The sequence below is a fragment of the Schistocerca serialis genome, chromosome 8, assembly GCF_023864345.2.
Source record: "Schistocerca serialis cubense isolate TAMUIC-IGC-003099 chromosome 8, iqSchSeri2.2, whole genome shotgun sequence".
Lineage (NCBI taxonomy): Eukaryota > Metazoa > Arthropoda > Insecta > Orthoptera > Acrididae > Schistocerca > Schistocerca serialis.
This window is the reverse complement of record NC_064645.1, coordinates 531,260,385-531,285,240: the sequence shown is the minus strand read 5'-3', so window position 1 is coordinate 531,285,240 and position 24,856 is coordinate 531,260,385. Positions and strand designations below refer to the sequence as shown.

General features: G+C 39.9%; 1 protein-coding gene across 2 annotated transcripts in view; it reads left to right on the top strand.

Annotated features, from left to right (window-relative positions):
• The first annotated feature begins 503 nt into the window (after nt 1-503).
• Nucleotides 504-24,856, top strand: part of LOC126416299 (vacuolar protein sorting-associated protein 16 homolog) — a 209,857-nt gene continuing 185,504 nt past the window's right edge. The window contains exons 1-2 of one of the 2 annotated variants that reach the window (XM_050083958.1): nt 504-679; nt 768-1,086. In XM_050083958.1, the coding sequence (XP_049939915.1) occupies nt 624-679; nt 768-1,086 (375 nt within the window). In that variant the 5' untranslated portion in view covers nt 504-623. The remainder of the gene's footprint in view (nt 680-767; nt 1,087-24,856) is intronic. The other variant, XM_050083957.1, reaches the window with a different exon arrangement.

The following is a 24,856-nucleotide window of genomic DNA, read 5'->3' as shown; positions in this document are numbered from 1 at the left end:
TCGAATTCCTTATGGTAACTCTCTTTGTACTACCCGTCCAAGCTAAATTGACATATAAGGCGGTGGCTCAAGGGAACGACCGTACTTGTTAATGCCTATACTGCAGCTCCTATCAGCCACCGGTCTGACATTAACTTCATTTAATTGTTTGTGCTAAAGTAACGAAGGCGAACAAAATAGTACACAGTTCGTATCAACAGATGGTGCGCAGTCTCACAGTCATTGCCATGACCTATAGAACGGCTTCCAAATGGTCAATCTCCCTCCTTGGTAGCCAGATCTCCGATGAGTTGATGCGAAAGCGTAGTACGATATTCAGTCAACAGATAGCGCGAGGCACTGTTGGCAGTTATTGAAATATCTGTCAGTATCAGATGAGCAGTTATCGCAGTAACCATTACTTCTCAGTAACCGGTTATTTCTATCAGCTACGTTATTTTATGCCACCTCTAGAGCTCACTGGTATTGACACTGTTATTGACCCTCTGCCGCGCAACGCACTTTGCGTTCAAGAACATCTTTGCAGCTCATAACCCAATGCTTGTTGACACTTCACAGCTGTACGTCAATCGGTAGTGGGTGTGTTTGTTTGTGTGTATGTATATATACGTACCGGCCAAGCCATGTCTGCTATGTTGACGGCGGATTGGTGTCCTTTGGGACGGGATAAATATTACAGGTGTCGTGGTCTGTTTTGTGCAGTTTGCTTCCTTTCTAACAAACGACTATTATTCGTTATGTCCATGTATATTTTATTTTGTTCGCAGAAAATTTGAAATTTATTCAATGGACTGGCATCATGAAATAAATTTAGATAATGTACTGCTGGCAGCTGCACCGTACGGTGGCCCTGTTGCAGTTGTCAGAGACAGAAAAAAGATTGTCAAAGTACAAGGAAGCACTAAACCTATAATATCAATTTATACTGCTGCTGGAAAACTTATATCTTCAATCATGTGGAACAGTGGCCCCATTGTAGCAATGGGGTGGTCATCAACAGAAGATCTCCTTTGTGTGCAGGATGATGGTTCCGTGCTAAAGTACGATATTTTTGGAACGTATCAACATACCTTCAGCATGGGCCAGGTAAGAGTAACTTTCAGTTTGCAGTATGTGTTCTGCCTGTGTAAAACGTACGATGATAAGAAAGACTGTTGTTGACGTTAGTTACACCTGTGTTTCTGTTAAGTCAACAGCAGCTCACGATACCAAAACACACACAGCGACGACGATCCAATGGAATCGGTAACTTCACTTCACCAATGTAGCTCACGATATTACAACACACATAGCTACCAGAACATATTGAAATCATACACTTCCCATTACCAATAAATCTAAAAAAAAACTAATGATACCAAAAAAATTAAATCAAGTATTTCCCCAAAGATATCTAAATCGACCCCCCGTGCCAATACCATAACATCAACCACCAACCAAACAACACAGAAATACCCCACCAACCATCATAAAACACGAAAAATACTACCAAGAATACGACTACATACCCAAAAAAATCAAAGATCCATCAACAAATAAAAACTAAAAAATAAACAAATCCCAATCACAGACAACAACTCAAAAACCAACTGCAACAAAACAGATCCTCCACAACATAATCATAAAACAACCACCACCCACTACCCACACACCTCCACAAACATTACCAACAACTCTCTCCCCCCTCCCCCGGCCACTCCCTCGCCAGTGCCACAGCCCCCCCTCCCCCCCCCCCCCAATCGCAACATATCCTTAATCAACCCTTCGGCCTATGCATTTTACTAATAGCTCTTTTTTTTTTAAAAAAAAAAAAAAAAAAAAAAAAAACGGGAAAAATGCAATAATCCCCAGGGATTCTCTTCTGCCAACAATACTCATCTAAATGAGACTGAAGGTCAAAAGAGTGCGTCTTCCCCCTCCCAATAACTGACTTAACCGCCTCCCCCCCCCCCCCCCCCAAAAAAAACCCTCTGTCATATATGCACATGCTCCAGTCTCATAATTCTTGAATTCTGAACTATGGTTAACAACTAAATGATCATACCTCCTCTGGCTCCACCCCCTATAAGATGAAAAAGCATTGGAAACTAATGTGCTGCCCTTCTCTATAAACTCCTCAATTAATCCCACCTATTCCCTTTTTGTGCACCCCTCCAAAACCCTAAAAACACACTCTGAAAAATCACCCCCAGATACAACAGCCCCCCACACCCATAAACGAACCGGAAACTTAACCGTCCCATATGTCCTCTTCCTAACTGCAACCCGTCAACCTCCACAACCACACCAGACCCACCCCACTTACCCCTGCACTTAATATATTCAGAACAAACTTCCCTACGAAACGAAAACCAGTCATAAACCATCCTCTCACTAACACCAATCTCATGTGCACAATAACTATGGGAGGATTTATATAAAAAATAATACATCTTCAACACTATCTCTCACATGCCCAACCTAGACCTCTCGAACCAGGTACCATGTCTTATGGAGCGCCATAGGTTGTCCCTATGGCACCGCCACATGTAGCAGTCCGTGGTCGGAGAGGCCAGAACTCTGACCAACCGCATGTTCTGCCGACACAAGCTGCACTTCACCACTTCAGCCAACAGCCCGAATAATTGTAAGAATGTTATCAGGGACATCATATTGTCCCCCATTTCCGCCCACAAACGAGAACTATTATATTTATCTGTCATTTTCATACCTAACAAAAGCAGCCACAAATTAAATTAACTGACTCATACAGTGACATACAGCAAACAGCACTGCAATAATGTAGACACAACAAAAACTTAATTCTTAACTCCCTGAAAACAATTTCTGTCGAAGACCAGTTACAAACCACACCTGAGCAAATCAAGTGGCAACACCAAAATGAACCCAATACACAACATAACATACGAACCGTAAACACACCACCGACTGCAACAAAATGACATATACAAACACAACACACTCATAAACTAAACTCCATGCCTTCGTGACGTCACACACCACAACACCCTTACGTCATGAGTCAAAGCCGACGGGTGGGATTGGGCACCTCCATTGAACCCACAAGGTGTTATTGGAAGCTATAAAGTGACTTAAAATCAATCATGAAAATGTAAAGTTAAAGTTAATGGCTAATTTTTAACAAGTGTTCTGTTTTAACTTTAAGTATGTATGAGTGTGTTTTTTTCCTCCACTCAAGATGGAAAGTGGCACATTGTTCCTTGGGATGAAAAGAGACACATTTGGAATACAATGTTGCAATCATTTGCCGGAAACAAATCATGTGTTAAAAACAGTGGGAAGCTCAGAAATGTAATATTATGGATGCCTGCATTGTATCCACAAATAGTCAGGGTTTCAAAAGTCTGTGATTAATGTAGGAAGGAAATTAAAAAATACACAGTGCCTAAATGACATAAATGTTGGACATAATAATTCTCACTCAGAAACATTATTGCACAGTGATACAGAATTTATAACCACTTCACAGTTAGTTCAGTCATTGAATGTATCTCTTGAACACTTGGGCGAGTCTCCCATTGCTAAGAGAAAAATGAAATACAAGAATTATTGCACATCAAAAGTAAGAAAAATTTCTACAACCATGAAGCATAAAATTTGTCCTGCTTTTGCCAAAAGTTTGTCGTCAGAAAGCGATAGTGATTTTGAGAAATGTGGAGTTGTAAAAAATTGAAAAATAAGTCTTCCAGTTGTACGAATTGGATGAAAAGGCTAATGCTTCTAACATGTTTGCCAGATAACTGGAGCATTAGAAAGGTAATGCGTGGCTTTAATGCACTGAACAACATGGCCAGGCAGTCAGAAAGAATTCTTAAAGAAAAAGGCCTTTTTGATAGTCCATATTTAAAACCAGGTATAAGCTTGCCAATAGAGACAATTGGAATTGTATATTCATTATATAAAGATGATGTCGTTAGTAGGACAGTGCCATTTGTTGAAGACTATGACAGTTACTGGATCAGATGGAAGTAAATCAAAGATTTCAAAGACTTAAAGAAGCATACAAAAATTTTAAAGACCAGATTTCCAGCAAAATAGTAGATTTCCACAAGTTTGCTGAATTGAGACCTAAACATTGTATGTAAGCTGGTCAAAGTGGCACAACAAAACCTGAAACTACTGATATAAAATGCTAAATTGAAAGTCGTAACAAAAGGTAAAATCCAAAATTACAAGAAAAGTGTGTTTTAGCCATTGTCTATTGACTGCAATGTAGTGAAATGTGCTTACTGTCCATATGGAACTGAGATGGGTAAAAATTTTGGAAGAATCCTTTGCTGAAAATTCAGGTGAAAAAGTACAATCTCACCATTGGGTTTCAGTTGTCCGCTGTAATCAAGAGACGTTGGAGAAAGATTCGGAAGAATTTATTGATTTATTCTGCAGCAAGTTGTCCTCTTTGGTCCATCGTGACACAACTGCCATTGCATTTGTTACACACACACACACACACACACACACACACACACACACACACTTTTTCAGATGATTCTGCTGCCCAATAAAAAACCAAAAAGAACTTCTTAAACGTTTGTTTTCATGAGGAAGATTTTAAAGTGGAAGCAGAGTGACATTTATTTTGCCACAGCACATGACAAAGGGGCTTGTGACAGTGTTGGGGATCTTTAAAGAGACTGTTGGCTGATGCCAATATGCAAAGACCCTATGAAAACCAAATGCAAACCCCAGTGCAACTTTTTGAATGGGCTGTAGAAAATATTACCCATGTTATCATAGCATATTCAGCTCAAGAAGACTGTGTTGAATCAAAATGTTTCTTGAAAAATCACTTTGAACAAGTACCAACTACCAAAGGAACTCATCAATACCATGCATTCATTCTGAAGACTAGATCAAAAACATGGGTGAAAAATTTTTCTTTAGATTCAGAAGTTTGCGAAAAGGAAGTGTTGAAATTTCCTGATAAACCAAAATTAGCAGCTCTATCAGGCTCCATGACCAGTGTCTATTAAGCAAACTAGGGGCTCAGATACGTATTACAGAAAAATGAAGTACTTGATGAAGTAAAAATAACTTTTCTCTACCTAGCTGGGCCATATACATCCTTCTCATATCCAAAAAGTGCTGATATTCAATGGGTGTCAGTAATGGTAGTTCTGGCGAAAGTAAATTCCATGACTCCTACTGGAAGAACTTATACTTTACTTAAAAATGATGTGTACCAAACGAATGAAGCCTTTTAAAACTTAAAATGTTTAACAGAGCCAGTTATTTATTGGTTAGTTTTACTTTGGACTATTTACTTGAATCCTTATCTCAACAGTGTTCATGTTTATTTTCACGAAAATGTCAGTGTTAGTAATGTTGTAATAATTAACATGAGTGTACAGTTGAAAATGGTCTTTTTCTGGGTTGGTTTGACATGGAATGACCCATTACCAGAAAATCACCTCTCTCCTTGTGCTCATAATGTTTCTATCTCACAGTTTCAATCCCTTCACCTTAGTAAGGTAGTGTTGAGGGGGAGAGTTTTTATTTATCGGTGTCAGACTTCCTGCCACTGTAGCACAACAAACCGAAAAAAAAGTGAGGAAAAGAATACGCACCTCACAGAAAGATCACAGCTCTACATTCCCATGTGCCATTAAGGATGTAGTCATGTTGCATATTTCCCTTATAATGTGTATTCTGCTGTAACTTTGGTCTGTTGTTTTGTCTCTCTTGGCAGCCAGAACCATAGAAGCCTTTCTATTCAGTCAGATAAGCCATAAATGCATTGAACTGGAAACAGTGAATTGGCTGAAAGTTTAATGCAGAATAGTTGCAAGATAATTTTTTTGTAATCTGCTAAAATATTTGAGTATTGCAAATATCATTACTATTCTTCTTGCTTGTGTGCATTAGTTAAGAAGCCAAGAGGAAGCAGACATTCTGTGTCTTTTCAGAATCACTTAAATTTCAGACTCAAAAAACTGAAATTATTATTTAGTTGCCTGCTTTTGTGGGAAAGATGTGGAGAAAATATGGTTCGGATAAATGATAGCAATAAGGTAAAAATTATAATCACGTGCCTTTTCTTAGAACAATAAATAGAAGCAGTTATTTGTGATTTGTGTTGTCCAGCAAGACACTCCTAATTCTTGAATAGCTGTTACAGTTTCAGTGTAGATTTTGAATCCCTTAAATGAAAATCATATTCCGAAGGTATGACTTACTACTGTTACCGACTGAGTATTATTGGGAAGGACCACGGTTCACATTTGTGTCCAGCCGTCCAGATTATATTTTCTGTGACTTTCCTAAATCACTCCAGGCAAATGTGGGGATAGTTCCTTTTGAAAGTATATGCTGAGTTTCTTTTCCATCCTTGAAAAATACTGAGATTGTGCTCCATCTCTAATGACCTCGATGCCGAAAGAACGTTAAACCCTAAACTTCCTTCCTTTTTAATTTTACTTTTACACTGATCTTGTCTTAAAATGATGCTGAAATGGGCATTTTAACAGCTCTGTAACATTTAATAGATAATCATCGTCATCAACAAGAACGACAACAACAATGATCATTTGTTGTCCGCTGTTGGGTAAAGTGCATCTCTTTGGCTTAATCATCAGTGTTGTTCCTGCACGATTTCGATGTCGTTTACCAACTTTGCATTAGTTGGTTGTCTTGGCCTTTCAGATCCAGCAAAGAACTTTCTTGATCTCTTTACCAACCATTTGCAAACTACTTTTCCCATCAGCTATCATTTCGTTTTCACCCCAGTCATAATTATATCTTGGTCCCCAGTGTATTCCAAAATCTTCTGCTTTGTTTTCCATTCTCTTGTAGTATTTTCCACCATCCATTGCTTACTGTACAGTCATTCATTTTTCAATGGTTTTCATTTTAAATGTCCATGCATCACAGAGTCAGAAATGGTAACATCATCATTTTTGTTGCAGTGAGCCACTTAACAGTGAAACATGCAGTTTAATATGGTTTTTGTGATATAGCGCAACTGAGCATTTCTTTCATACTTGGAGCACTACTAGAGTGGAACCCACCCAGCCATTCCACAATTTTGATACAGATATTTTGCCACTTTCTCAGTCAGCTTCGAACATACATGGATTATAACAGTATACACTAATGAAGTGCTGTAGAAAGACAAAAAAGTAGAAAAACTGGTTAAAAAGATATTCTACAGCCTTTTTCAAACAATCTTCTTTATTTCATCATTAGTTTCATTTTCAAATGATTGCTTGTGTAGAATAGGTACCTAAGAATTTTGACTGATGTGGTATCAGTATTATTACATTGTCCAGTAGTCAGTTGATATTGATGTTATTATAAGCCATTTCACACCCACTATAAGATAAAGGCCTCATCTACAGTTTATGATCTCTTTCTAAGTGTGTCCATGTTGTTTTCCAAAATTTTGTAGTGTCATCTACTGATCTTTCATTAGAATGTCATTTTCTTTGCTCTTTTGTTTATTGTAAGGGGTGATCAAAAAGTTTCTGTTTTAAGGCCTTGTTGCCGTGTTTATGTAATCTAGTGCAACCCCAATGTTGGTATATAAGCACCAACATGTAGGCAAGGGATTAGTGCGACATTTGTATCTTTCTCACATGTTTGCAGCAAATATGGAAACATCCACTGTGATGATATTATGAAGAGGGCAGCAAGTCTGTCAAAACCACCATTGTGGAATGGTGCACCAAAGAGTACTGCTGCTTCATGGTAACACACGTCCCATACCTTTAATGTCATAATGCAGAAGATATGCCAACTCAAGTGGGAGGCACTTGAGCACAGCCCTGTAGTCCTAATTTTTCCCAGTGGAATTATCATGCCTTTGGTTCCTTAAAAAAGGTCTTGAAGGCTCAATGATTTCTGTCAGACGAGGACATGCAGCAGGCTGTTACAGATTTCTCTACGGAGCAGGACATTGTTTTTTTCCAAATGGTTTTCTTCAACTTGGTGCATTGATGAGGTGATTTGCCTAAATGTTCATGGCAATTTTGCCTAATTGGCATACCAATTCTGGGCAATATGGCCTTCAAACCGAAACTTTTTTTATCTCCCCTTATACTTTTGCTGAACTATCATAAATATAGAAACTGATCAATTGACCCTATGACATAATTATCAGTTTGTGCCATTTTCTTTTTGATCTTTCGCTTATACACTTACTTTTAAGAATTTCCTCTGGGTCAGCAGAGAACAGTTTTAAAGATATGGACATTCTTTTTCCGGACTCATCTTTCAGTCCTGATTTCCCAAGATCATGATAAAGGGTGTTCCTTGCATGACCTTAGGTGGCTTGCTTGAGTTGTTGTGGTCTTCAGTCTGGTTTGATACAGCTCTCCGTGCTAATCTGTCCCTTGCAAACCTCTTTATACATGCCTACATCGATTTGAACCTACTTACAGTAATCAGGCCTTGTTCTCCTCCCTCCCCCCCCCCCCCCCCCCGCCCGCCCCCGTACACACACACACACACTCTCTCTCTCTCTCTCTCTCTCTCTCTCTCTCTCTCTCTCTCTCTCTCTCTCTCTCTCCATTGCCAATACAAAATGTCCTCTCAACCAGTATCCGATTCCTCCTGTTAATCAAGTCCTACTGTAAATTTCTACTACCCATCTAAACTTTGGGATTCTTCAGTAATGCCCCATTTTGTAAGCTTTATTCTCTTCTCATTCACACTGTTTTTCATCTATATTTCACTTTTGTCCAAGGCTATGCTCCAGGCAAATATCTCCAGAAATGACATCTTAACACTTGAACTGAAATTTGATGTTAACAGCCTCGCGGGGTAGCCGAGCGGTCTAAGGCACCTTGTCACAGTTCACGTGGTTTCTCCCTGTCGGAGGTTCGAGTCCTTCCTCAAGCATGGGTCTGTTGTTGTCCTTAGTGTAAGTTAGATTAAGTAGTGTGTAAGCTTAAGGACTAATGACCTCAGCAGTTTGGTCCCATAAGACCTTACCTCAAATTTAAAAAAAAATAAAATGATTTAACGTTTTTTTTTCTGTTCAGAAATTCTCTTCTTGTTATAGCCAGTTTGTGTTTTATATCCTCTCTACTTTGGTCATCATCAGTTACTTTTCTGTGCAAAAAGCAAAACTCGCTTACTACTTTTTGCACCTAATTTCTTCAGCATTGTCTGATTTAATATGCCTACCTTCCATTACCCTCCATCTACTTTTTGTTGTTGTTCATCTTGTAACCACTTTTCAAGACAGTATCCAACAGTGCAACTGACCTTTCTGTTCTTATGCAGTCCCTCACAGAAGTACAATGTCATCAGCAAACTCCAGGGTGTATGTTTCTTGTCCTTGAACTTCAATTCCCTTATCAAATTTCCTCCATCATCTGCATCTATATCTACACAGCTACTCTGCAATCCACCATGTACGGTGCATGGTGGAGGGTACCACATACCTCCCCTGTTCCACTCAGAAGCAGAGCGAGGAAAAAAACAATTGTCTATATACCTCTGCATGAGATCTGATTTCTCATATATTATATTCTCAGTCCTTAAGCACAAAGTATGTTGGTGGTAGTTCTAGTACCAAGTGCCACGGGTTTTGAATCCGCGCCAGATGGTATGCACCTCGATTACCACTAGAGGTCTCCACAGCCAAGGCGCCATAAGCCATTTTCCACATTTGGAGTTAGTTGCCATTCATCATACCAACTAGAAACTTTTTCTGCCACAGTCACTGAACTTTGGCACTGCACTGTACACCACTGCATCATCAGTAAACAACAGCAGATTGCTGCCCATCCTGTCTACAAAATGATTTATGTATATAAAGAACAACAGCAGACCTATCACACTTCCCTGGTGCACTCCTGATGGTACCCCTGTCTCTGATGAACACTTGCCACCGAGGACAAGAAACTGGGTTGTATTACTTAAGGAGTCTTCAAGCCACTCACATATCTGTTAACCTACTCCACATGCTCATACCTTCGTTTACAGCCTGGAATGGGGCACCATGTTAAATGCTTTCTGGAAATCCAGAAATATGGAATCTGTCTGTTGCCCTTCATCCATAGTTCACAGTATGTCACGTAAAGAGTTTCACATGAGTGATGCTTTCTAAAACCATACTGATTTGTGGACATAAGGTTCTCAGTCTCAAGAAAGTTTATTATATTCAAACTGAGAATATGTTCAAGGATTCTGCAGCAAACAAGTTGGTGACATTGGCCTGTAATTTTGCATGCCTGTTCCTGTACCTTTCTAGTATACAGGAGTCACCTGCACTTTTATCCGGTCACTTGGAAATTTGTGCTGGGTGAGAGATTAACAGTAAATGCAAGATATGTAAGGGGTCAATTCTGTAGAGTACTCTTTGTAAATCTGAATTGGGATTCCCATCCTGACCTGGTGACTTATTATCTTTCACATCTTTTAGTTGTTTCTCTGCACCAGGGATTCTTATTACTATGTCATCCATATGGGAGTCTGTCCGATGTCAAATAACAGAATGTTTGCACCATTCTCCTGCATGGACGATTTATTTAACATGAAATTTAAAACTTCAGCTTTCATTTTGCTATCTACAACTGCTGCACTAGACTGGTTAACAAGGGATTGAATGGGAGCCTTAGACCCACTTTGAAATTTTACATATGATCAGAATTTTTTCAGGTTCTGTGCCAGATCTTTTACTAACAAGGGAACCTCCCCATCGCACCCCCCTCAGATTTAGTTATAAGTTGGCACAGTGGATAGGCCTTGAAAAACTGAACACAGATCAATTGAGAAAACAGGAAGAAGTTATGTGGAACTGTGAAAAAATAACCAAAAATACAAACTAAGTAGTTCATGGGAAGATATGCAACATCAAGGACATCGGAAATGCAGGAGCACCGTGGTCTCATGGTAACGTGAGCAGCTGCGGAACGAAAGGTCCTTGGTTCAAATCTTCCATCGAGTGAAAAGTTTAATTTTTTATTTTCAGTTTATGTGACAAACTCTTCACTTTTTTGGGAGTGATTATCACATTCACAAGAAAACCTAAATCGGGCAAGGTAGAAGAATCTTTTTACCCATTCGCCAAGTGTACAAGTTAGGTGGGTCGACAACATATTCCTGTCATGTGACGCACATGCCGTCACCAGTGTCGTATAGAATGTATCAGATGAGTTTTCCTGTGGAGGAATCGGTTGACCTATGACCTTGCGATCAAATGTTTTCGGTTCCCATTGGAGAGGCACGTCCTTTCGTCTACTAATCGCACGGTTTTGCGATGCGTCGCAAAACACGGACACTAAACTTATTACAGTGAACAGAGACGTCAATGAACGAACGGACAGATAATAACTATGCAAAAATAAAGAAAGTAAAATTTTCACTCGATGGGAAGACTTGAACCAAGGACCTCTCCTTCCGCAGTTGCTCACGCTACCACGAGACCACGGCGCTCGTGAGCTAACTGTCTCCATGATATTGCCTATGTCGCCCATGGACTACTCAGTTTGTATATTTTGCTTATTTTTTCACAGTTCCACACAACTTCTTCCTGTTTTCTCAATTGATCTGTGTTCAGTTTATCAAGCCTATCCACTGTGCCAACTTATAACTAAATCCGAGGGCGGTGCGATGGGGAGGTTCCCTTGTAAGGTATGACAGTGCTAGTTGTATGCTTCACACATAGATCTTTTCACAGATACACGAAGTTGTACTAATGTTTGCTTGTTGTTATTTGTGTGTTCTCTTTTGAACTACGGGTGCAACAGCATCTTACAAAGTTAGTTATTAAACCATGGTGCGTCTTGTCCATTCTTTATCCACTTACAAGGCACATAACTGTGCAACCAAAATTTACAATTTGCTTCAACTTTGCCCATAATTCCTCTGCACCCATCATATTGGAACTGAGGGATGTCAGCTCACTGTCTAAATGAGATGCCAACAACAGCCTATCTGCTCTATCTAGCAGAAACACTCTACTACCCTTCTTGACTGATTTATTAACTTTCATAACCATAGTTGCTGTAATGACATCATGATTGCTAATCTCTGTTTTTGTACTGATGCTGTCAGTAAGGTCCAGCCTATATCTGGCTACAAAGTCTAAGATATTTCCATTGCATGTGGGCAGCTGAGCTAGCTGCTCAAGACAGTTTTCATAAAACATATTCAACAGTATTTCGTGCAACTGTCTGTCTGCATCCCCTGCAATGAATCCATAGACATCCCAGTCTATGCTTGGTATGTTGAAGTTGCCTCCAACTAGCATTCGACAATTTGAGTATTTACGCACTACTGACTGTAGACTATATTTGAATGACTCTAGAACTGTCACAGCACAACTGGGTGGTCAGTAAAAATGTCCAACATTTTACTTGGTTTCATGTTATATGTGATCAGGTAAGTTCATTGTCACACTCAACTTTGACCTCAAAAGGGATAATATTTTTGTCAGCTGCAATGAACATCCCCTCCTAGGGCCTCTAATTTGTCTTTCTGATATACATTCAATGACCTGCTAAATATCTAAGAGCTTTCCTCTTCGGTTTCAGCTAGCTCTTGGTCCCAAGAATAATTTGAGCGTGGGAACTTTCCTGGATGACAGTAAATTTAGGAACTTAATTACAAATACTTGACAGCTTACTGATATAAAATTTTGACACTCAAAGTGTCTTTACTCTGGATGTGGTCTGACTTTCCTTGCTACGTATCAGCTGGCAAGTGTTCATCAGAGCACTTCAAACTACCGTCTAGCCTAAAAAGCCCTCATGTGCACTCCACAAATACTCTGCTATTCGAGTAGTTGCTTCCATTGTGTAATGCACTTGTGACCTGTCAAGGGGAGTCCTACAAATCCTCACACTATAACATAGGTGTAGAAATCTGCAGTCAAGACCGTCATAGAGTTGATGAAGCCTTTGGTTGAGACCGTCGACTTGGCACCAAGCCAAGAGACCTGGATCAACTCAGGGAACAATGCTGCACATTGCGAACTCTGCTTGCACACCATGTATGAGGCCGGCAGTCTTCACCACCTCTGCCAGCTGCATGTATGAACTGAGGATGGCCTCACAGCCCATGCGACAGGCATTGTTGGTGCCGATGTGAGCCACAACTTGCGTAAAACTGCAGCCTGCACACTCGATAGCCACAGGCAAGGACGCTTCCACATCTCAGGTGAGGCCCCCCAGCAGACATACCAAGCACACATTGGCTTTCTTTCTAGCCGTGAATGCTATCTGCCAAGGCGCTCCATTATGCATTTTGTGCCTAATGTTGGAGCTCATGTTAACTAGTAAAACCCTCTCCCTGCATGCCAGCTTGGACCGTGCTGAAGGAGCGGCCACTTGTCCACTCACAGGGTGAATGGGTGAGGACAGGCAGCCAGTCTCTGCACTGGCCCTACGCCTATAGTGATGTGCACGTGTTACTACCTGCCACTGCCAAGCCCCGAGGCAGCAGCCTGAAGATGACTGACCATAGCCAAGACTAACTGAGGACGTAAACTATAAATCCAAACAGTATTCTAGATATGCAACTTGCTACCTTTCTGATGTGTCACTAATGCATGCTGATGCATTAATGAGCTAAGTAGCTGGCTGTTGACTGAGCAACTATAGTGCTACAGATCGAGTAAATTTACCCTGACAAAAATGCAAGATTGAGCCACTTAAACAGAAAAACACACATGAAATTTAATAAATGGGCTGTGAGGAAAATGCAGAAGAAGAAAAACACACTGTAAATGTGAATCAGGTGAGAGCTGCTGCTTGACTGACTAGCTTACTAAACAAACAGCCAGCTCTTGTCAAAACAAAACAAATGAGCAACTACTATGCTACAGAATGAATGAATTTATGCTAGGTTTGCTCACTGTATAGATTGAATAACATTGTGGATTTACTATAACCCTTTCCCACTCACTTCTACACTAATGCTTCCCTTTCATGTTATTTAACTCTATGCGTCATTAAAATGTAAAGTTTCTCGTTTTTCTTTTTTTCTTTTTTAAGGTGATAATATAGTGAACATCCGATACATTACAGAGGGGAGGCAAATAAGGCTACAATTTTTTATACTTTACCTGACTCCTTTCTTATGAAGTGAAATAATTACACCATCAGTACAGTTTTGAGGAATAGTTGTTCTCTGCAGACATTCCATAGATAATTTTACAAAATCTTTACATATTACTTATGCTCCAACATCCTGTATTTTCCATAGCTTAATTTTGCTTCAACTTGGTGTTGATAACATTCTTCTCTAGGCACCTGTTCTTTCTTCATACCTTCAATTGTGTGTATTCAGTAGGGTATTATTTCTGGAATGTCAGTATTCTCATTATGTATTTCTGATTCATGTCTGACACTACACAGACATTTAAAGAAATTTCAAATTCTTGTACATGTGTTAATATGCCAGCTGCCTTTTTAGTTTATGAAATGAGTTACCAACCCAACATATGCTTCTGTTCATTTTTTCTCACTATTATTGTTTTCATTTGATTCTCTGAAGAAATTATCATTATTTCTTTTCATATTTATACATAAGACTAAGAATATTGTTGGTGTACCTGAACATTAACATGTACAAATAAATTTTGCGAATTATGTGTAGTTAGCCATTAACGACAACTTTACACATTCTAGTTAATTGTTGATGAAGGACCAAGAGTCTGATTGTTTATTTAAAAGCAGATGACACTCTAAAAAGTAAACATATCACAGGACAACTCCCAGTCTATCACATAGGTAGATGAAACTATTCATATTTATTACCAGGACTGTTGATATTTTTAAAAAATATCGGGAATCTGAAATATCGATATTTAAAAAAATATCATTAGCAGCTCTTGACATATTGAAAAATATTATCTATATATTGACAGAAAAAATATAGACGTACCGGCCTAGAAAAACAGGGTGTATACGACCCGGGACAACCGGGAGATCCGGGAAAAAAACCGGGAATTTTTTCATCCGGGAGAAGGGAAAACCCGGGAATTTTTTAGAATTCCGCGAATTTTTTGTTGTTTTAGTTTTCAGTTAAATTTTTGTAATTTTAGCTGGTAAGAACCGATACTCTAGCAAAGGATGTTACAGTATCCCACTACTACAGAATAATAATGCAGTACTAAAACTTGAACGAGAGAAAAAACGAAAATAAAACTTAAATTGAAAGGCGCCATATAAAATAACACAATGCACGTACAAGCGTCTGCCTACAGTAAAATGTGCCAAAGGCTTTTGGATGACTATGCAATACTTCATAACAACAAATTGCCTCCGATGAGAGTGACGTCACAACTGTTTACATTAGATTCATTTAAGCAATTACGAGCGGGGTCATGTACACGCGCAGTTGAGTCGCGTATGAATAATACCTTCTCCCGCTTCTGGCTACTGAAGTGTGACTGTTGGCTGTGAAACAGCAACAATAGCAGCAACCAGCCACACGGGGTACGCGGAAAAAATTTTACTGGCGCGCCCAAGCTGCCAGATTCACGCGTGCGCAGCAGGCCATGATCTGGGGTGCCAATTAATATTCTTGAGGAAAAAACCTTGGTTCACAAGGCACCTAGCATTCAGCGCACGTCGGGCCATCGATTATTCATATGATTTTGAAATGCACCTCTGCTGCTTTTTGGACATTTTTGAACACAGTCTAAGTTGATTTTTGAATGCGTGCATAGTGTAAGTGGTGTGTCCACCAGGGGAATCCTCGTCGCATCTAGAATTTTACTTTCCTGCAGACAAATGTTCATCGTTGTTATAATTACTAGCGAAATCCATAGATTCATACTACCAGAGTGGAAATAAACGACTAACAGGAATAACAGGTAAGAAAGATCATGTATTATCTTCACGGTGTATCCAAGAAAGTGAAATTCTAACAGAAAATTATTGGCCGGATCGCTACACTTGACAGGGCCAGTTGTATTCCCGGGCTAACAGCCATTTTAAGTTCCGTTCTGGGAATAGCGCGGAAAACGCATTGTACGAAGACGTAAATGTCGGCCGTTATGACCGAGCGGTTCTAGGCGCTTTAGTCCGGAACAGCACTGCTGCTATGGTCGCAAGTTCGAATCCTGCCTCGGGCATGGATGTGTGCGATGTCCTGAGGTTAGTTAGGTTTAAGTATTTCTAAGTCTAGGGGACTTTTGACCTCAGATGTTAAGTCCCGTAGTGCTTAGAGTCATTTGAACCATTTTTGAAAACGGTGATTGTGGCAGGGCTAGTAAAGTTAACCAAAGAATAAGTTTTGACAGTAGTTGGATTAGTTACAGAATTAGTGATGACAAGATTGTTTGTTAGGACGAGCAAGGAGAAGAAACGGAGACATCACACAAATTATATGACAATTCCAAATTTATACAAAACTTTCATTCTACTACTTTTCGGTCTCGAGCATGAGAAACTGGACTGTATGAATGAATTGATTGTTGTAGGCCAAATAGGTATTTCTATTGGTACTTCGTGAATTATATTGTCATACTATTATAATGATCATTATCGCCAAAACAGTCTCACTTATTTGGTGTGTGTTACAATTGCTGCAATATTAGAAAGGCCTATTTTGTTTCATCCAGCACACGGTGACAAAATAGACGTAATCAGATCGAGAAACCACACCAGTATTAACAGCTTTTTCAGTATTAGACGACGTCATTTCGATTTTTCATGTTGACGAACTTTGATGAGGTAATAGTTCTTTCGCAGAAAGGAAAGCACGCCATGTAAAGCTGTAGCAAGATCAGAGAAAAATCGCTAGAACCTAAGGATTGAATAAATGTGCCTTCTCCCTGTCTCTTGTCTTTGCTGGTTTTAGGTACCCTATATTGAATTTTATGTCACTCAGAAGAGCAGTTATTAGCTAATAGGCAATAAAGAGTGCTTGTTCTCCCGGTTACAAATAATCCCATTCAGTATTAATAGCGATTTTTTTTATTTTTAAAAGGGGCAACATGTCAAACCGGCCTACTGAGAGTAGGAGAGGCACTACAGGACATTTTTATTTCCACTGTCCTGAAATAGTTTGATGGCAACCATTACAAAATATACACGTCTGAGTTCCACGGAGCGAAATACAGTGATGTGCCGTATAAGAATGTTGTTCGAACAGGTGTGGCACTGCACTTCGGCACACTTAAGACCAAATAACATGTTTTACATTTCCTCGAAGATATATGTTTTATGTATTACACTCTTCATAAAGATGTGCGCTACAAAATGAACTTTTTTTGAAAAGCCGTTTTTCTAAAAAAAAATTTTTTTGACGTTCTCTGATGCGCAGAGCAGTCTGAGTTATAGTGGAAAGGGGGGGGGGGCGTAGTCTCCACGTGACCTTCGTTTACATTTAATTTTTGTTTTCTGTTTCCTCTTCGTTTACTGCTCTCACGTCAAATGAAAACAAGACGGATTTCTGTGGCTGGGAGCTATCAAGTGAATTAAAATACATTCGCATAATTACGGAAGGCTAAAATATGTTACTAGTTTCAGATTTTAATTTTTTTCCACTTTTCTGTCAGTCAAGCATTAATCGCCTTGCAGAACAATAAAGTTATTTTTTTCAGTTTGCTAAAGAAATTTGGCTTTCATTAGGCTTTCCTGCTGAGGCAGTAAATTTATTTGAAACGAAGTGTTTAATTCCACACTATTGGCTAGTTTCAACTGTTCGCTGCATTTCAAATGCACGTTTTCATCTTCTAGCACGTATGGCATTATGCCATAATAAAGAACCAAACATAACATAATACAGTACTGGTACTCCAAGAAAATTTACCTGCCGAAAACCACACTGAAAAGCGTAATATCAGATCGAGGCCTACGTCAAATGGGCGCTTTAAGGCGAACTATGCATTTTAGTATGGTTCACGAAATTCTGACGCTATTGGAGTATCTTCTGATGTCTTGTTTCTTTTAGGACGTAATGTAAGAAAGATCTAATGTTTTATACGTACGAGCATACGGGCTTCCCACGTCACCGTAGCTGCGCAAGCGCGGTGACGCCTCTTATCTGGCGCTCCCTGGCAACTGCTGAAATGAATCTAAACAGGTCGCGGGAAAATATTGCGAATTGTGGTTCGAAAAGGGTTATTTTCGAAGTAAATTTCCTTTAGCGCAAGATGAACTATGTGCGAGATTGTACGATGAAATTCTTAAATCATAAAGTGTTTGCTCTCATTTAAAAATCAACTCTTTGATGACGAGCCATTTAGAAGTATTTCGAGCCCAGAAGACCAGAGATTTATGTCGGTATTAAAAATGTTACTGGCGTATTTGTGTGATGTATCTTAAAGTGTAACATGCGCCAAACAGATCAACATTATATGTGAAAGCTCAGCTTCTCTTGTAGCTTATTAATTAGCACACTGGACTCGCATTCGGGAGGACGACGGTTCAATCCCGTCTCCGGCCATCCTGATTTAGGTTTTCCGTGATTTCCCTAAATCGCTTCAGGCAAATGCCGGGATGGTTCCTTTGAAAGGGCACGGCCGATTTCCTTCCCCATCCTTCCCTCACCCGAGCTTGCGCTCCGTCTCTAATGATCTCGTTGTCGACGGGACGTTAAACACTAATCTCCTCCTCCTCCTCCTTGTAGCTTATTAATCTTCGAGACAAATATTATATGCGAAAGCTTTGCTTTTCTTGTAGCAACACTATATATATTAACTTAAACCATTAACTTTTCTTGTTGGTGGAATTAGAATGTAGACTTTTGTAATACGAAAATATGCAGCGTACATGTTGCTGCACATCAAAGATCTTTCCAAAACGTGTTCCCCCCCCCCCCCCCCCCCTGAGTTTCGTTTTCTAAACTCTACGCTGCTATATAAAACCATATCCATTCAAAGGATTGATAAGTTTTACTGTTTCTACGGAAAGTACACTGTCACTTAACACGGAAAAAATGTATTTTCACCCGGGAGAAAATGTATTTTTGACCGGGAGATCCGGGAAAAATCCGGGAATTATTTTTCCTTGTCCACGTATACACCCTGAAAAATATTGGCTGCACATTGTAAATGTACTGTTGGTTTTAAAGCTGCACATTTAAGTACTCATTTACTATTAGATATTCTGTACATCAACAAGCTGGCAGCCTACTTCCCCCTTAGAGCAAGAATTAAAGGAAAATAATGCACGTTCATGATTGGTGATAACCACTTTGCTAACATTGGTAACTGCATGTAAGTGGCACAATAAAAGGTATCTGATGAGACTGTCTTTCAGTTTCGTCACATATCAAATTTGTCCGGAACACTTCATATTCATTTCCCGTTTCTTTTTTTTTTCCCCAATGCCAATGACCTAGCAGTAGTAGTGTCAAAATTGAATGATGAAGCTAAACATTGCAGTTTCTGTTGGTAGTGCTGAACACTGGTTATGTCAGCATTTCCCATCATGTGTCTCCATCCAATGCAAATACCAATCTTGTCATTTAGATTTTTGTTCATCAAACAACGGAAAATCCAGGATGGAATGTAACAATATTATGAGAAGGAAAGTTGCTGCAGAACCAGATGGAAGGTCTTTACTGCTGCACTATGATCCAAAAGGAACAACAGGAAATAAGTCAAGTCAAGTAAGTCATAGCGGAGACGCTGAGCCGCAGATAGGCACAACAAAAGAACTTGACTTTCACAGTTAAAGTTTTCGGTGATTGGCCTCCATCAACTACACACACACACACACACACACACACACAAACTGCAGTCTCAGGCAAATGAAACCTGAAATCAGTGGTTCCGGTTGCCTGAGACTGCAGCTGTGTGTGTGGGTTGTGTTTGCGTAGGTAAGTGAGTAAGTGTGTGTGTGTGTGTGTGTGTGTGTGTGTGTGTGTGTGTGTGTGTGTGTGTGTGCGCGCGCGCCTGCGCATGTTCGTGTGCGTGCGTGTGTGTCTATTGTTGATTAATGCGAGTGGCCGAAAACTTCAATTGTGAAAGTCACATCCTTTTGTTGTGCCTATCTGCAACTCAGCATCTCCACTATATGACTTACTTGACTTGACTTAATTCCTGTTGTTTCTCTTGGATCATAGGGCAGCAGTAAAGACCTTCCATCTGGTTCTGTTGGCAGCCAGACATTTCACTTCACTCAATGTTTTAGCTGTTTTCAGAACTTCTTCTTCCACCATTTTTTTCCATGCTTTTTTCGAGCGGCTATGTCTATGTGTTCCTTGTGGTTTCCAATCCAGTGCTGCCTTTTCAACAGCTCCTTGTTGTTTGCATATTGTGTGACCAATCCACCTCCAATTTCTTTCCTTTATTTATTCACGGGTTGGTCGCTGGTTTGTCATCTCCCACAATTCGTCACTTGATATAACATCTGGCCACCTCACATTTATAATTTGCCAAAGACACCGGTTAGTGAAGACTTGCAGCTGGTTTACAATCATGTTTGAACCTTCCATGTTTCACAACTTTACAGGAGGACTGACCTTACGTTGCTATTGAACAAGCGCAGCTTGGTTCATCTCGAGATGTTCTTATTACACCAGACAGGGTACAGTTGTACAAAGGCTCCATTTGCCTTCCGTATCCAACCCTTTTCATCCTCCTTGGCCTCTCCATCTTTACAGATGGTACTTCCTAGATATACAAAGGAGTCTACTTGTTTCAGTTCCTTTCCATACGCTGTTAGCTTCACTTGTTTTTCAGATTGCATTCTCATTTCCTTAGTTTTCTGAACATTTATTTTAAGTCCTGCAATTTCTGCTTCCTCTTTCAGTCTTTTCAGCTTTTCTTTCATGTCATACAATCTTTACAAGAGCAGACAGATATCGCCAGCAAAGTCAAGGTTTCAAACCTGTCTTGCATTCCCCACTGAATACCTCTTCTCCTACCATCAACAACTCTTTTCATTATGCTATCCATTACCAACAAGAACAATGTAGGTGACGGAATACATCCCTGCCTCAGTCCAGCATTTGTTTGGATACATTCAGTAAGTTTCCCATTGTGTAGCACCCTACATTCCTATCCATCATACATGGCTTTAATAATATTTATTATCTTTGATGGTATCCCATATTCTTCCAAGGTATGCCACACAACTCTTCTATTAAGAGAGTCAAATGCCTTTTCAAAATCAATAAGTGTAAGGGAGAGTGTGTTCTGCCATTCTGCACCCTGCTCAAGTATTATACACAGTGTGTTGATAAGATCGACACAACTTCTGTGCTCTTTAAACCCAGCTTGCTCTTTTCTCAGTCATGCCTCAACTTAGTCCTTGATACGATTTAGCATCAGTCTACATAATACTTTACTTGGTGCAGATAGGAGGCTGATGCCTCACCAGTTACTACAGTTGGTAGTATCCCCTTTCTTTGGCAACTTAATTATCAGCCCTTCTTTCCAGTCCTTTGGTATTTTCTCTTCTGACCATATCTTCTCAAACAATGGATGCAGTAGATTTACGGTGGTGTCAGTGTCTGCTTTTATCACCTCAGATGCAATATTACCCATACCTGGAGCCTTCCCATTCTTTATCTGTTTGAGAGCTATTTTAATTTCAGTCTTAGTTGGTGTGTTTGCATTGATTCTGTCACTGGCATCTGGAAACTTCCATTGCCTATCCCTCTCTTTAGGTTGCTCTCTGTTTAAGACTTCAGAAAAATGTTCTCTCCATCTTCTAAGTTGGTCTGCTTCTGTCATCAACAGTCGACCCTCCTTGCTTTTCACAGGTCTGTTCTTGTTGAAACCTTTTTTAGACAACAATCTAGTGATGCGATACAGTTATTTTGCATCGCCCCTTGCTGTGGCTGTCTCTGCTCTCAGAGCTTGCTCATCAATCCACTTTCTCTTGTCATTCCTCACAGTCCTCTTTATTTGAGAATCAGTAGCTGCATACTCAGCTTGCATTCGAGTTTTCTGCTGTCTTGTTTTACTCATATTTAATTTTACCTTAATCTCTTTTCTACAGCTGATCAAATTCCATGTATGAACAGACATACAATCTTTCTCTAAAAAGGTTTTTAAAGCCAAGGATCTGTTTTCTCACGTTGCAATAGATGTCCTTAATCTGAGTCCATGTATAAACAATACTATTTTCATCATTTTCCTGTGCTTCTTGTAGTGCCTCGTAGTGGCTCCTTAGCTCCCTACAGATAGCTTCTTGTTTTGCTGTTATTTTAAGTTTTCCCACATCATATTTTTTGTTCCGTTGTTCTAACTTTCTGTTTGTAGCCGTGATTTGTAGTCTAAAATTTTCAACAATAAGGTGGTGATCACTGCCAACATCAGCCCCAAGTTTATTTCTCACGTTCATCAGCGACCTTCTAAATTTTTATTGGTTTTCCGTTTTGTGTTCTGGGGATACCCGTGTAACCTTATGGCAATCCATGTGTGGGAATAATGTACCTCCAATCACCAAATCGTGACTGGCACAGAAATTTGATAACATATCCCCATTTTAATTCATTTCTCCATCCGGCCCCGGTAGCTGAGTGGTCAGCGTGATGGAATGTCGATCCTAAGGTCCCGGGTTCGATTCCGGGCTGGGTCGGAGATTTTCTCCGCTCAGGGACTGGGTGTTGTGTTGTCCTACTCATCATCATTTCATTCCCATCGACGCGCAGGTCGCCTAAGTGGCGTCAACTCGAAAGACCTGCACCAGGTGAACGGTCTACCCGACGGGAGGCCCTAGCCACACGACATTTCATTCATTTCTCCAATGCTGCTCTAGGCCTTCATTGTTCTTTCCAAATTTTGCATTGAGGTCTCCCATAATAATCAAGATGTCTCTATTACTGGTACTTTTAATGGTGTCACTTAAGGAGAGGTAGAACTCTTTTTTTTCTGTTCAGTATCTGAGGTTTCTGTAGGAGCATTGCATTGGATAACTGTGACATTTCTAATGTTTGTCTTAAAATTTGCTGTCAGTCGTCTTTCTGAAACCGGTTTCCATTCCATAAGGCTCTTTTTTGCTTCTTTGGTTAACAAAAGTCCAACTCAGTTTCTGTGCTCTGCGTCCTCTCCAGCGGGTCCAGAGTATAAAAAGGTGTATACATCTTGTGTTTGGATTTCTCCAAAATCTAGCCACCTCACCTCACTAAGTCTGAGAATGTCCACCCTGTAACTCTTCATCTGATTTGTAACCTGTTTCAGTCTGCTGGCTTCCCTCAATGTTGTAATATTCCAGAAACCTATTTTTGTTGTCCTTTTCATGCCAAAGATCGTCATACTTGAGTCCGTCTGGCTGTTCTTTTCTGCTGTTTCTTCAATCATGTGTTTTTGGGAGTGCCGGTGATTGGCCCACAGCTCCATAGTCTGGTGGTGGGGCTGCCACCTAAGAGCCTCCAGACTTGCCCAATTTTCTTACTCCCCTAGGGTGGCTGGTTCCCTACGCCTAAGAGTCCCCCCTACCCTTTATTATGATTTGAGATGGCAGGAAAAGGACAGGGTAAGGACAGGCTTGGGATAGGTGAAAAGGACCAGTGGGCTGTTGTGGGACACACTTCGTCTGGCTCCTCCCTCTTGGCCAATCCGGCATGGGTGACCCTGCTGGTAGCTAAGCTACAGTGGGTATAGCCCTCAAGCGTAGACAGTGCTACTGTAGGGGGGTGTCCCCCAAGGAGAATCTCCACTATGTGGTGAGGAGATTTTTGTTCATTATTTTCACCACCTGTTTTGAAGAATGCCAATGTGAAGTAGTAATGTACTAGTTGTGTTAAAAATTGGCTTTTAAAGCTACTGCTATTTCTTCACACTGGAATTTTTGTTATTACATTCACTCCGCCACCGCCCAGTGGAATTGGACTTCTTCTTTTGTGGCACCTATACTTGCTTCACATGGTCAAAGAGAAAGACTATTTGTGATGAAAGCTCAAAAAGTGACTGCTTCACACAGTGAAAGTACATTTATGTTCTACTAAAATTTCAAAAGAACAGCTTCAAATATATACCGAAAATTGTGAAAAAAGTATAATATAAAATAAAAATATGGGCACTCACTATTGCCATTTTGATACTGATTTATATTGGGGGATAAATATCCCCATTATATATATTAATATTTTTTGGGAAAAATATTGATACATCAGTATTTTATCAACAGCTCTACTTACTACCACTGTTACCAAGGAACATAGTAAATGTTGCATGTATAAGAGAAAAACCCACACATAAGAAAATAAGTTAAGCCTAGAAATAACAAGGATAGGAAAAAATAGAAATTGTGTATTTGAAGGATGATCTCATACAATGAAGAGGCATTCAAGAAATAATAAAAGTAATTTTAACAATGAACACAGTCGATTTTTGACAAAATAATTTAATTGGATAGATAAAAGAACTACTCACCAAGCGGTGGAAGAACACAAAAAGAAAAGAAGGTTGTAAGTAGGCAAGCTTTTGTAGCCTTCTTCAGACAGAAGGGTTGAACAGGAAGGAAGAGGGGTGAAGGAAAGGGCTGGAGAGGTTCAGAAAAGTCACCCAGAACCATGGGTCAGGGGAGACGTACCGGACAGATTGAGAAGGAAAGACAGACTGTTGGGGACTGCTTCGGATGAGATTTGAAAACCTGAGAGCTTAAAGGTGGAAGACAGGGTAATATGCAGGACAGAGATAATTGCGTAAACATTGTGCATGAGATAATACGAGTGAAAAGCAAAACGTGCTTTCCTGGAGCATCATATCCAAACCTGGTACTGTTGATCCCCCCAAAAAACAACTTTGGAGCACACCACTGTTCACTCAATACTATCCTGGTCTGGAATGTATTAATCAGCTATTTTGACAAGGCCATCACTTCCTAAAATCATGCCCTGAAATGAGATTTGGCTTACCATAACAGGGTTGCCACAAGTTCTGGAAATCAGAGAATAAAAAAAAAAAAATCTCATTTTTGTCTTGGCAGATAAAATGGTTTGTTTACGTGTGTCGCTTCCCTACTCTCTCATTCTC